At 43.8% G+C, this 14,385-nt stretch overlaps 1 protein-coding gene across 4 annotated transcripts in view; it reads left to right on the plus strand.

Moving 5' to 3' along the window:
* Positions 1-14,385, plus strand: part of ROBO1 (roundabout guidance receptor 1) — a 431,492-nt gene that overhangs the window by 369,527 nt on the left and 47,580 nt on the right. For 3 of the 4 annotated variants that reach the window (XM_045002116.1, XM_045002117.1, XM_045002118.1), the window contains 2 exons: positions 5,492-5,689; positions 13,082-13,108. In XM_045002116.1, coding sequence (XP_044858051.1) covers positions 5,492-5,689; positions 13,082-13,108 — 225 coding nt within the window. The remainder of the gene's footprint in view (positions 1-5,491; positions 5,690-13,081; positions 13,109-14,385) is intronic. The other variant, XM_045002119.1, reaches the window with a different exon arrangement.

A 14,385-nucleotide genomic window follows, 5' to 3' on the forward strand; every position in this document is an offset into this window, starting at 1 on the left:
TTATTACTCTAATCACTCACATTAAGAGATGTGATTTGTGAACTAATTAGGGTGCCTTTAGGGATATTATTCTGTCAGCCACTGCAAGTAATCTGCCCAACATAATATACTGTCTTTTTCAGGCCTGCAGTAGACTTTCAAAGGTGGCCTGCTTTGCCCACCCAAATCCCTACTGATGTCAGGGAGGCTCCACATGGGCGATGCACTCCACTTACATGCAGTACACTATACAGTTGTAGCCTAAAAGTGGCACTTCTCCATTTATGACATTTTATATAACTAGAAAGAAGGCAAAAGAGGCTATTCATAAGTTGATTTCTGACCAAAGAACTGTCTTTCCGCATTATAGATACCCACAGTCGGGGGGGGGGGCAGAGTTATTGCAAATTCAAGCCCTCAGAAATTAGGAAATGCCAGATTTATGGTTGCTCGTGCAACCTTAATTCTCACTTCCCTTTGACCAGCTATCTGATGCACTGAATGAGGCAGGAGTCCTGTGGAATAGTACCTCATTGTACCGTTACTGTATCTTGATGCATACACATGGAGGCATTTGCACGGGTCACTGTGATTCTGGTATTTTGTAACTCTTGAATTTGCAACCTAAATAATTTTATTTTAACATAGTATTTTTGTATGTAATTTACTAGTCTATTTTGAAAAGGATAAAGATAGAAAGCAATTGTTATGTACAATTGTAACAACCTCGTATCTTATATCGTCAGCGTTTAAACCCTGAACCTTCCACACAACACCACAGACTGCTAGTACTTAAACAACAGACCTAACTACATTACCGTATTTATCGACGTATAACACGCACAGGCGTATAACATACACCTTCATTTTAAGGGGGAAATTTCAGGAAAAAAACTTAAATTTCAAATAAAGGACTTTGAAGCAAAATAAGGGTAGCTCAGAACTTGTTTTATTAATATTATTACCACTTATAAGGAAATGAGTGGGCCAAAGATCCCGTACCATGCTCCAGCCCCCTCAGCCTGGGCTGGCTAGGACACACTGGCGAAGGCGGTTGGCCCTGAGGGACCTGTGGCTCGGCCCTGAATTCCCATGTCGGCTTGTTTCTTTTGGGGCTGACTGACCCACCCTGCCTGTTCCTTTGGGGCCTGACCCTCCTGCAGGAAGTACCTCCCTTTCCTCCGGAAGTTCCCCGCTGAGTACATCTATGAGCCCTGGAAGGCGCCGCGAAGCGTGCAGGAGCAGGCAGGCTGCGTGATTGGCCGTTCGCGGGGAGGGGGGCTCGGGCCGGGCCGCTCGGGAGGGGGCCGGGGGCTCGGGCCGGGTCGGGCCGCGCCGCTCGGGAGGGGGGCGGGGACTAGGGCGGTGCTCCGCGGGTTAGGGCCGCTCGGGGGGGGGGGGAAGGGGCCGGGGTCGCGGGCCGCTCGTGAGGGGGGCGGGGGCTAAGGCGTCTCTGGCCGGGCCGCTCGGGAGGGGGGCGGGGGCTAGGGCCAGGGCCGCTCGGGGGAGGGAGGGAGGACGGGGTCTCGGGCCGCTCTGGAGGGGCGCGGGGGCTAAGGCAGCTCGGGCCGGGCCGCTCGGGAGGGGGCTAGGGCCGGGCCGCGCCGCTCGGGAGGTGGGGGCTCGCGCAGGCCGGGGCTCGGGGCTCAGGCCCCGCCGCTGGGGGGGGGGAGAGGGCGGGGGCTCGGGCCGCTGGGGGGGGGGGCGCTAGGGCCGCGCTGCTCGGGAGTGGGGCAGGGGCTAGGGCGCCGCTCCGCGCCGCGGGGGGGGGGGGCGGCGCTTTTCTTTTCTGCCTGGGGCAGAAATCCTAGAGCCGGCCCGGTTATATCGGCGTATAACACGCACACATCATTTGCCCCCTATTTTCAGGGGAAAAAAGTGCGTGTTATACGCCGATAAATACGGTAACTGTCAGCATGGAAAGTCTGTTATCTTGGGGCCAGGAAATATGCCAGTTCCAGGGAGTGATGTAGTCAGCCTTCTCCAGCAGCTCCTAGGTATTCTCAGTGCACTGTGTGCTTCTGCAGCTTTGTCAGCATTGTGAGCCTGGCCTTAGAATGTTCACAATTCCTTATTATTTTGTCGTGCTGCCAACATTTACCTGGAGGAACCAGAAACAACAGCAATGATATGGTGATTTTCAGCAGTTTATGACTCGACTAAACCTGAATGGATTTTCATGGCACAAAGAAAAGGCATTTTTCTAGCCCAAAGGCTTTCTCCCTTTTCCCCTAATTTCAAAGGCCTGACACAAACAACAAAGTGATAGAACAAAAAAAGGCTGCAAGAATCTTTAATAATGGAAAATGTTAGCAACATATACACATGGGTCACTACCAGCTTCCCTTAAAATTAGTGGTTAGCTTAGCTTCTGTTATTAAATTAAAGGTTAGCTTAGCTTAGTGGTTAGCTTAGCTTCTATTATTAAATTATTATTAAATTATATTATTAAATATGCATGTATACATAGCATATATGTGTGTGTACACAGATATATATGATGTATGTCAGTCAGTTTAATGACTGAAGCTAAACAGTAAGAGAGAAAGAAAGTGTCTGTGTGTATGTGTAAAATATATATATGAAAAATGAAGCTTTGTGCAAGTATAGCAGTCCACACATGCATAATGTATTTCAGCCTTGGTGCTTTAAATACAACAATTTATTATAATGATATACAGATATTTCCAGTGGCTAACAGAATAGTATTACTAAAGGCATGCTAATTAGTTCTCAAATCGCATATCATAATGTGAGTGATTAGAAAAATAAAGGTTCATGGAGTATTTTGTACACGAGACATGCACTGTGTGAATAATGCACTTGACATTTGTACATATATATATAAAAATATTACCACTATGGTTGTTTGAGTTACAGAATCATTTACATTGCTGACTCCTTATGCACAGCTTAGGGCTTCATACATTTTATTGATTCTATGTTGTAATACTCTTTTTTTGGGGGGGAAAGGGGGAATAAGGTAACTTTTTCCCTATTGTAAATACTTCATCAGAAGTACGAAAGAAATATTTAAACAATAAATAAATGTTCACATCCGCTGAACAATAGGTGAACAGTGTTTCCAATGAAAATTCACTTTTCTGTCAAGGAAAACATTTTCAAATAATAACAGCATTTTTTAAAAAGCACATTTAGTTGTTTTGAAATTAGAATGATATTGCAATTTCCAATATCTTAATACAGCCTCAGCTGCTGTGAGACAAAAGATGAGATATAGAAGGGCAATTTTAATTCATTAGTCACAGTACACTTTATACAGTGAAGCCCATCTGGCCACTTGCATGGAACCTCACTTGGCTGTCTCCATAAAATCTGAAGCAACCCAATTTAACCTTGCACAAATAGCCATGAAATCTATAAACCTAGCAGACACAAAGGGTAGGTCTGCCTGGTGAACTTTCAGACTATGAGTGCTCTTAGGATCACAGAAGATAAAAGGGCTTGTTACAACTTCCAGTCAACAAACAGTCAAAAGCAGTGATTGCTTGTGAAAATAGGTATTCAGCCTGGATGCCATGTAGAATGAAATCTGAAATTCTGTGGAAGAAAAAGCCAAGGAAAAAACTATTAATAATTTAACCATTTCCCATCTATAAAGGTGTCCCTTTCCCAGAGCAATTGTTTTTTTTTCTTTTTTCAATATGGCTTGTTTTCCCTGTAGTCTATAGTGCCAGTGTTTATTTTATATATATATAAATATAAACACTGCCCCCTCCCAAATAAGTGTGTGTGTATATATATATATATATATATAAAACACACTTATGTTCCTTATGTTCCTATTTGGGAGGGGGGCAGAAATGTGTGGTGTCATGATTAAGAGTATTAACATGTTCACTGATTAGTGCTTAGAGCATTAATGCTATTGTGTTTTAAGTGAACTGGATTCCATTGCTTAGCTAGCATGCATTAACAGAATTTGAATTAACAGGCCACCTGAGCAAACAACATTTCTCTCCTAAAAGGACCAATCTCAGGACCAGATTCTACTATCTTACTCACATTGGGTAGTACCTAACTCTTTGACTATTTACTCTGAAATCAACAGGACTGATCAAGGGTTAGGTATTACAGAGTTTGAGTGATGTAAGGTATTATTCATTGTGAATGAGGGTTTCAGAATCTTGCCCTCAATTTGGGGAGCAATAATACAGATCTCTCACCTCACAAATTTGCAAAGAGCACCTCTTACTGTTAAAAATCAATGTACCCAGATGATAAAAATCTAGCAAAATGTCTTCTCTTTGAGCAACCTCAATGCAATTATAGGATATTGGTGGGTAGAATAGTCTGAAATAGTGTTACTAGAAAGTATTTACTGACATACTATATGGAAAGAAAAATGAAGTTTTAGGTTAAAATAATAAATACCCTGTATATTGAAAAATAAAACTCTTATACATTTAACAATTAATGAAAACATTTTCAGCTGTCCTTTGTTTCCATTCTTAGTTCTAAATTGGAGTAGTTGATGGGGGGTGGGGTTCTGCTTTTTCCACTACTAGGAAGGCCTATTTGATTATTTTATTTTATTTATTATACCTTTTCTTGGGATAGTTAATCTCCCTTTCCTACAGTTCTTTTTGCCTTCTCATAGCTATAATTTTAAAGACTAGCTTGTCTAGCCATGCTAAGTTGGTAGAATCAAGTTACTTTATTCACTCACTCCATTAGCTAGTCTTGAATTTTCAGTCTTCTTGAACTGAGGTCAAAATAAGACTCTGAGGAAAAAAAACAGACTGTGTAACATGAGATACAAGTCGCCTGTCAGAAACTGCTGAATTTAAAAAACATCTCTTCAGTATCCACCTTCTATAAATGTGTTTTGAATTTGTAATGCTTCTATGATTTTCACTTCTGGGGAAGTATGTGTGTGTTCCTGTAGCTTGTTTCTAAGCTTTAGTAGAATTCTGGGAACAGACTGCTCCAACGCATTCCTTCATAGTTTTTTTGTGAATGTTTTGTTGGCTTTTATTTTTAAATTTAATCTGAAATAATTTGATTTACGGTATATTGCAGAAATGATGAAAAATTATAGGCCAAAAATTTTAAACCATGGATTTAGTCAGCCGTCTTAATCCATATTTACTCACCTAAATAAAAGGGGCCTAATTTTCAGAAGCGTTAAGAACCCACTATCCTGCTGAAGTCAACGGGAGTTGGGGCAGGGAGCATCTTTTTCTTCTGTTTTTATAAAGCACCTAACACAATGGGTTCCTGGTCCATGCCTAAGTCTGCTAGGTGCTACAATAGTACAAATAATAAGTAATAATAATAGTAGTTTAGTACCTCTGAAAATCAGGCCAATTTTATTTAGTGTCTAAATATGGATTGATGAGGCCAACTTTGGGTGCCCAGGTTTGAAAATCTGTGCCATACTATTTTTAAATCACTGTCTACAATTATTATTACTCAGTAATAATAGTAGTACATTTTGGTTTTTACAACTGCACATCCAAATTAATCAGATTTTTGGTTCCTTTTTTAGATTCCCATGGAAACCCTGTGTCACCAGAAGACCAAGTCAGCTTAGCCCAGCAGATTTCAGATGTTGTAAAGCAGCCAGCTTTCATTGCTGGCATTGGTGCAGCCTGTTGGATTATTCTTATGGTCTTCAGCATCTGGTTATACCGCCACCGAAAGAAGCGAAATGGACTCACTAGTACTTACGCTGGTATCAGAAAAGGTGCCGTATTACAACTCTTGATTTGTTAATTGCTTTACTGTCCTTTACAGCTTTTTAATTGGAAAGATCTTGCTCATCTCAGGCCCATTGAATACTTGGGGTCTGTCCATTGAATAACCAGGTGGACTTTGCATCAGATACCCCAATAGAGAACACATGAAAATATTGATAATTTAGTACTTGTGACTTTTTATTAAGACCCTTAATCAAAATACCCAGGCTTGCTTTTCATTTTAAATATATATAGGTGAATTTAGTGCTGACAGCTGTCCATATGTTTACAGAATAGGGTAGCAGCAGGGCAAGTTTTCTCTTGCTGCCCTGCCACTGTGCCACATGGCTGACCTGAAAAAAGATTCAACTGGGTGATAGTTCAGTATTCTTCTTTGAGTGCTTGCTCATATCAGTTCCATTCTAGGTGTGCACGTGCCCACATGCACGGCCATCGGAGATAGCCTTAGAGATATCCGTAGCACCTTCTTGAGTCGGTAGCACCTTCTTAAGTGCCATGCCCATGTGTCGGTGTATTAGGTGCTGCCGGCCCTGTGCCCTCTTAGTTCCTTCTTACCACCAGTGGTGATTAGTTGGAGAACCTTTCCCTTCTCTCACAAGGGCTAACGGTTTTTCTACTTTACCCTTTAGCCTTAAGGCTTTGTAAATAGTTTGTTTACAGTAGTTAGTTAATATGTAGTTGTTAAGTAATGTAGTTAGAGATAGATTCCCCACTTCGTCCCAGGCGGGGCATGCCACTGTCTCTGGGTTTTACGCCGTGCTCTGACTGTAACAGGCCTATGCTTGTTAGTGACCCCCATAGTAGCTGTGAAGGAGAAGTGTTGCGTCTGTAAGAACTTTCAGCCGAGAACACAGAAAGAGTGAGACACCCGTTTGAGAGCCCTCCTCATGGAGGCTGCTGTCCACCCGGCGTCCATGCCTTCCCGGCCAGACTCTGCCCCGAGCACCTTGGCCTCGGTGCACAGCACACCCTCACCACCAGGCTCCACCCAACACCTCCCCCGGTCACCAGTGCCGAAGAAGAGTGACTCCTCAGCACCGAACAAGAAGGACTAAGAACCCAGTTTGGGCTGACAGCCAGCACCGGAGCCACATGGGGACACCCCCTCGATGGGGCCTCCTAGTCCCCTGAGGGATCCACCACCGACTCCAGGAAGTGGTAGGGGACCCAGACTGGTGGCAGTGCTAATGCCTTCCCAGGCTCTCCTGGTGCATAGAGAGCAGAGGCCTCTACCAGTGCCACCAGCACCAAGTGTGTCACAGGTCATGACAAAGGCTCTCGTTGAGGGCAAGCCAGCCATAAAGACCCCCCAGAGGGCAGGCGAACGACGCTGGTCTCCATAGATGAGACAGCGATTTCCGTCTCCACGCCCCAGGTCTCTGTCTTCTGTGGGACATCCTACATCATGAGCACCAGGTTTCCGTCTCCACTCTCTTGACATGGGTCACCTAGAGGAAGGCACCAGTCACTGTCACCAGTCACCATATCACTGGCACCGATCATCCTCCCACCAGCTGCTTCCTCAGTGTAGGTCCCTGCGGTGGGAGCGGTCTCGATCATGGTACTGATCATTCTGCCCCAGCACCGGTCCCCTTACTTGAGGCACTGATCTCATGCAGCAATGGTTAGCCGTGAGACGCAAGCTTCAACAGCCCCTCCGTGGCCACCGGAAGGTGTTTCCTCTGGTTCAGAAAGGGAATTCAGCCCTTCACCACAACAGCACTGGCGTGAGTGGGCACCTGAGGCTGCGTCAACCTCTGCGATGCCATCGTGGCAGTAAGGCCAGTGGCCGGCACAATGGCCCTACTGGAGCTCATGGGGCATGCCTGTGATGCCGATGCCTCCGTCAGTCCATTCCTTGGCCACCTCAGAGCAGCAACCAACAGCACTGGGGGCACCAAGCTCGGTGCGGGTGGCACACTCGGAGGCCAGGGTAGAGGAGCAGGTGCTCACCCTGAAACCCTCTTTTGCCATGAGAGATGACCCCTCAGGGGCTTCCCCGGTGAACCAGTCATAGTCCTGAGCTGAGGGAGTGGCGTGCCCCTTCCGCACCAGCACACTAGACGATTTCAAAGAACATCAGGCCCTGCTTCGTAGGTTGACTACGAAATTGGGCTTGGAAGTGGAGGAGATGGCCAAAAAAGCAGACACCCTGTTCAATGTGCTCTTGGCCTCTACTCCCAACTGTGTTGTGCTATAGTACACAATGGGGTCCTAAAAATAGCAAAAGCCCTTTGGCAAACTTTTTCCATCCCTCCCACCTCCAAGAGGGCTGAGAAAAAGTATTTTGTCCCAGCCAAAGGGTATGAATATTTGTATACTCACCCTCCTTTGGGCTCGCTGGTCATCTCGGTCGCCAACAAGAAGGACAGATGGGCAAACCAGTTCAACCCCCAAGAATAAAGAGGCCAAGAGGCTGGACTTCTTGGGAGAAAGATTTATTCAATGGCCAGCCTTCAGTTCCAGGTGGCCAACCACCAGGCTCTCTTGGGGAGGTACCACTTCAACTTATGGGATTCCCTCCGCAAGTTCAAGGACTCGCTGCCCCAGGACTTGGCCCAGAAATTCGGGGCCCCGGTGCAGGGGGGTATGATGGTTGCAAGGTACTCCCTCCAGATGGCGTGGGATGCAGCTGATTCAGGAGCTAGGGTGCTCTCATCAGTGGTGGTCATGAAGTGCAGCTCATGGCTTCAGACAGCTGGCCTGTCCCAGGAGATGCAGGCCTCAATCCAGGATCTTCCCTTAGATGGGAATGGTCTCTTCATAGGACAAATTGACATGAGGCTGCACAGACTGACACTTGAGTCACTTCGCTCACTGGGTCTGCACACGCTGCAGTCAGCGAGGAAGCAGTTCTGGCCACCCCCGCCGCCGAGACCTTCACAGCGTCAACCAGGGCAGGCAAGGAGAAGGGATAGAGACACGAGTTTTTGTCATCACTGCCCTTCCTCCTCCCACTCCCCTGTGCAGCCCAGCCCGTCAAAGCCTCACGAGGGCCAGAAGCACTCATTCTGAGGGTGCACTCGAAAGTGATGTCCCAGTCAACTCCCCAGATCTGCCTCGTTCTTTCCTCAACCATCTTCATCCCTACTGTGCTGCCTGGTCGCAGGTCACCTCAGACCGCTGGGTGCTAGAGGTTGTATCTTGGGGCTACACCCTGCCCTCGATCTGAAGGACGCCTATTTCCATATATCTGTCTTCCAAGGTCCGTTTTGTGATGGGTGGGCACCATTTCCAGTTCATGGCCTCTCGTCTGCCCTGAGGGTGTTTACAAAAGGTATCCCACCAGTCGCTGCTTACCTCAGGCGTTGAGTGGTTCAGGTCTACCCAAATCACGACAATTGGCTCATAAAGGGCAGATCTTGGGAACAGGTGCTAAGGAGCCTCAATCTGGTTCGTTCCACCTGCCGTGACCTGGGCCTGTTGGTAAATGAAAAGAAATCGTCTGAAGGCCAGTGCAATGAATAGAGTTCATTGGGGCGGTTCTTGACTCCACAGGAGCCAGAGCTTTCCTTCCAGAGGTGCGTTTCCAGGCCATATCAGACCTGATCGCCCATGTGAAAAACTAGCTGCTCACCACTGTTCATACCTGCCTGCAGTTGTTGGGCCAGATGGACGCATGTACGTACATGGTCCAGCATGCCCAGCTCCATCTCCAGCCAGTGCAAATGCAGTTGGCGTTGGTCTACATCTCCAACAGACACAATCTAGACTGGGTGGTCAGGGTGCCAGTTCACATCCAGTCGTCCCTGGATTGGTGGTTGAGCCCCGAATCTGTGTTGGAGGAAGTTCCCTTCAAAGCCCCGGCCCCATGGCTGACCCTGGTTTCCAATGCCTCAGACCTGGGCTAGGGAGCTCACCTGGGAGAGCTCAGCACGCAAGGCCACTGGTCATAGGATGATCTGTCCCTCCACATAAACATCAGGGAGCTCAAAGCAGTTTGCCTGGCCTGCCAGGCTTTCCTGCCTCATGTGAAGGGCAAGGTGATGCAAGTCCTGACAGATAAAATCTCCGACGGCTGTGCATGTGGGCATGTGCACACCTAGAATGGAATGGACAAGAGCAACACAGCTCGAAGAACAGTTACGAAAGGTAGGAAACCATTTTTTCATTCTAGTCAGTCAGTTGCCCTTGGCTGAGAATACTACCATCAGCTCTAGGTGTCAGTTATAGAGTGCTTTTGTGCGTGCATATTCCTACATATTGTGGGGGAGAGGTAAGGTGGCTGTTCGGAGAAGCAGAATTGATGGAAATATATTTTCAAGGGCACTTTCATCAATGTTGTTGTGAGACTGTCCTATTAGCTCTCAGGTTCCTAGGGGAACTGCCCGCAGTCTGTATTCAAACCTGCTGTACATCCAAAATGGTAGTATTGGCTCCAGCTTCTAGCCATGTTCACTTCCATGTTGTTGTTATCATTTATGTAGCATCATTAGGTGGGCACAGTGCTTTACAGCTGGTCACTGTGATAGATGATAAACAGAATCTCTGTCCAGAAGATCTTCTGGCCTAGGAGCATGATTTCCATTGACCGCAATAGGCTTTGGATTGATTGGACCCTAAAGTTACAAGTGGGTACGATACAGTGCAATGCATCACAACTCAAAGCAGTGCCATTTAGGCAATTAGAGTCTGAAGATCATAAAAGTTGGAATGCTTCACAGAATAGTTGAGCTTCCGGTAGCTTTTTAATGGAAGAGAAGGAGAACGCTGGATGTTAGATAATTAAAAGACTGAGCCAGGCCTAAATGGTGGCATGAAAGTGGCACATTTAATATATTGTTAAAGGTAGGCACAAGATTGCCTCTTCAGTCATCGTAGATGTGAATGTATGCTGGGAATGGGCAGGGAGGCAGATAACACAAACATATTTTTGAAAGATGGTAAATAAGCTATTGCTATGAAAAAATATCGATTGAGATGATTGGAGACATATGGAAATGGTTTGGGGGTGGGAGAAATCATATCTAAACACAGGCAGTGCGGTCTCTAGCCTAAATACAAACATGATCTTTTTTTAAACACCTGTTTCTTACTGTCTTTGACAAAAGATTGACCACTATCTTTTTCGAAATGGCTTTAGAGAAGAATGCAGTGTTTTCGATGACAGTGTCTTCGAGGGCTTCCATGCTATTAAAGCAATAGATTGGTTGGCAAAATTTAGGCTTGGTAATCTCAATGGAGATGTAGCCATGGAAATGAGGGTTGAATTTCATCTTTGATTTTATTTCTCTGAGAATGTTAAGATGTGAGAGAACTGTATGCCCCACTGCATTAACCTGCACTTTTTTGTTTTACTAATTGCATGCTGCCATACGGTCTTTCCACAGATGCTTTCAAACTAATATCACTATGCTGTTGGCTGAATTTAGGTTAAGGAAAAACCATAAAAATATAGTTTTTAAAATAATAATATTGGCATTTGGTGATGTTCTAGTCTGTTGTGGATTATGAATTTCTGTAGAAATACCACATGTGTAGTTCTCAGTATTTCGCAGAGGGGAAAAAACCTTTGATAGAAACATTTAGAAAGTCTGTGTTACCAACTGCACTTGAAGTAAAACCAGCATCTTTGGAGAAATAGAAATCATGAAATAATCTACCACTCTGCAGTATATTGTCATAAATGTTGAATGTGCACGCTGAGTAATAGTGAACTTTATTAACTTTTTTTTTTTTTTTTTAACATTTAGCTTCAGGCTTGACATCTGTTCAAATACTTCAGTACCCACACATTTACTTATTACACAAGCACCGCTAGGCACCCGGAACAGTTTATTAATGGAAGCTCTAAGAATTAAGTTGTTCTTCGGTTTGCTAAGTGTAAAGATTTCATTTAGTTTGACCTCTTTTCATCTGTTCCTCAATTCCTTAAAAACTAAGCTAGATTTAGTAGTTAGCTCACAGAAAAGTGATGACAAGGACTATTCATCTTTTTCTCTTGTCCCTGTGATTGCAAATTAATGTGGAAACATTTCATTCTTCCTTGAATAGCTCTGGTTTTAAATGCACCTTTTTTTTTAAATGAAAGCTTGTTACTATGGCTCTGTATTTTTGAATGTAGCTAAATTACACTGACTATGTGAAAAGGCCTAGCTGAAAGAAAACACAATAGAATTCCTGAGATAAAGACAGCTGTGCTACAAATGAAGCCTGCAATGGGCAAAAATGCTCAGAAGTTTTCCGGTTTTATACAATGTCACATACTTGGAAATAAATTGGCTTAAAAAGAAGCGACAAACATACAGCATACTCTAACTAATACTTTTGGGTCCCAAAGAAACTCTGCAAATTCTAAAAAGAGAATTCAAAAAAGACATCAGAACTGTCTGCAATGTAAAAATTATATTAAGCTGTTTGAGCACCTAAATCTCTTAGCCAGCACATTGTCTTCGTATGGCAGGTCTGATCACCAAATTCCCATCCTAAGGTGTCTTTTAGTGAAAATTCTATTGCATCTCTCATGTTTTTCTTTGTTTTACTTGGAATCGAGGAAAATCTTAGCTTTTCTCTACCCATCAAGCGTACAGAAACAATACGCCAGAATTCAACAGAAGGGGGAGTAGATGCTAGTGCACTACACTTGAATTAGAAGCCTTATTGATTCAATTAAGATTTATAGTGGCAGTGAGAGTGAAGGTTTTCAAAGAGTGTTATTGTTCCATTGTTAACCTTTCCTGTTAAAGTCATGGGTTGAAAGGTAGAGAGGAGTTACAATGGAAGGGCTAGCTCATGTAAATAAAGTGTGTGGGGGAGAAGGAATACAGTCTGATTTTATGTATTTCTTCCTTTTCCACAATAGCAAAACAATATTATATTACAGCTGTAATATATTGTAGTGTAGTTGTTATGATGAAGTGTGGGGCATTATTTGGTGAACATACACTAAAACAGTTATTTTGTAGTTCTCTTTGTTTCTTTAAAGGGCTATTGTTCCTTTATTGAATACTTAAGTGTTCCTATTAGTTCAGTGTAATGAGCATCTACTTACTGAACTGTAGATAAGATTCAAGTAAGATCCTGATAAGGCTTACTAAAGAATTTATCATTCTGTGTTTTGAAATGATTAATAGTGTAGGACATTTGTTTATATTAGGATTTGCAGCAAAACATAAGATACTAAACTGAGGGTCATTCAGAGGCTAAACCACATTCTGTTCCCCTCGTGAGTGTAGTAAAATGTTATAGTTTTCCAAAATGGTACCTGTGAAGACAAACTTCTTTCTGAAATTTGGTTTTATTCTTATGTCAGTATGACTGAACTACTGGGTTAGTTATTTGTTTTAAGTTCAGCTGTCTGCTTGATTTATACTAATGTGTATGTTTCCCTTTCTCTCTTCAGCTTAATAACCAATTTGTATTTTGTTTTGATTTTTCAGTCCCGTCTTTTACCTTCACACCAACAGGTATATATTTGCACTTTTCCCCCCCTCCTTTGTTTGTTTGGCATGTATGTGTGGTACTGTTTCTGTTTTTCTGATATAACCAGCCCAGCTGTTCTGAAAACAAAACATTAAAATGAATTATTTCTAGTGACAGGTATCATTGTAGTATTCTTTAAGATGAAGTAGTTTCCTTATTATTTTTCTTCCACATATTTTAGAGATTATTACTGCTATGTGTAGCTGAGGTTTTGTCCCTTTGTGGATGTCATTCCATATCCTGCAATTTGACTGTGTATATAAGCCCACCCATAAACTTTGTGGTGTGATCCTTTCAGTTCTCACATGATAACATGGGCCCCCATCTTCTACAGGGATCCAGTAGTGTTGACTCCCGCACTTAGAAAGTCTCCCATTAATGTTAAAGGAGCTACTTATCGGGAAAGAGGAGGAAGAATTCCACACCAGCGGATCCTGACGCAGTATCAGGGCCCTGGTCACTACGTGGAAGGAAACCTCTGAACGGCATCTATTGTACATGCTGCAGGGAGCAATGTCGGTGAATGAATCGGTGATACTCTTTCCTCTAAATCAGTGTGAAACCAATGCTCCAGCATGATATTAGAAAGCATTATGTTGTAGGAGTTGCCAAATTTTTGGAAGAGGTGTAAAAGCAGTGTTTGACCATGGTCATTAAAGAGCTCAGAACATTTTGTTAATACTCATATTTACTTAATTCTGGTTTCCTAGCCAAACTTCAGCCTGGATAATTACGTTTTGCCTCCCTAAATATCCCAACCTCCCAGTATCAACTGGATATGCCTTTCTTTGCCTCCTGCCCTGAACTGTAGTGTCAGCTGTACAATGTTAACACTGATCCTTAAAAGAGGTTGCATTTCATGTGGGGAATAAGGAAGGATTTGAAGTAATTTTTCTTTCTTTTGTTCTCTCTCTCTCTTTTGGAATTTATAAAACGTGCCCATCACACAGGCCCTGATCCAAAGCCCATTAAAGTCAATGGGAATCTTTCCACTGACTACAATGTGCCATAGATGAATCCCATAGTCTTTAAGGGCAAGTGCCATGTTTACAACAAAGCATTCAATTTAATAACTGGTATTGAATAGACACACAGCCAGCCATTAAACTCTGTATACTCCCCTCAGCCATCTCCCTCAGACAAAGAACTGGCTGAGTACACAGGCCTTATACTATGACTTACATGAGAGGTGTGTTCTGAGACTTAATGAGTTAGGGCTACATTCTTAGGCTTTGTCTACACTGGCAAGTTTCTGTGCAGT

The sequence above is a fragment of the Mauremys mutica genome, chromosome 1, assembly GCF_020497125.1.
Source record: "Mauremys mutica isolate MM-2020 ecotype Southern chromosome 1, ASM2049712v1, whole genome shotgun sequence".
Lineage (NCBI taxonomy): Eukaryota > Metazoa > Chordata > Testudines > Geoemydidae > Mauremys > Mauremys mutica.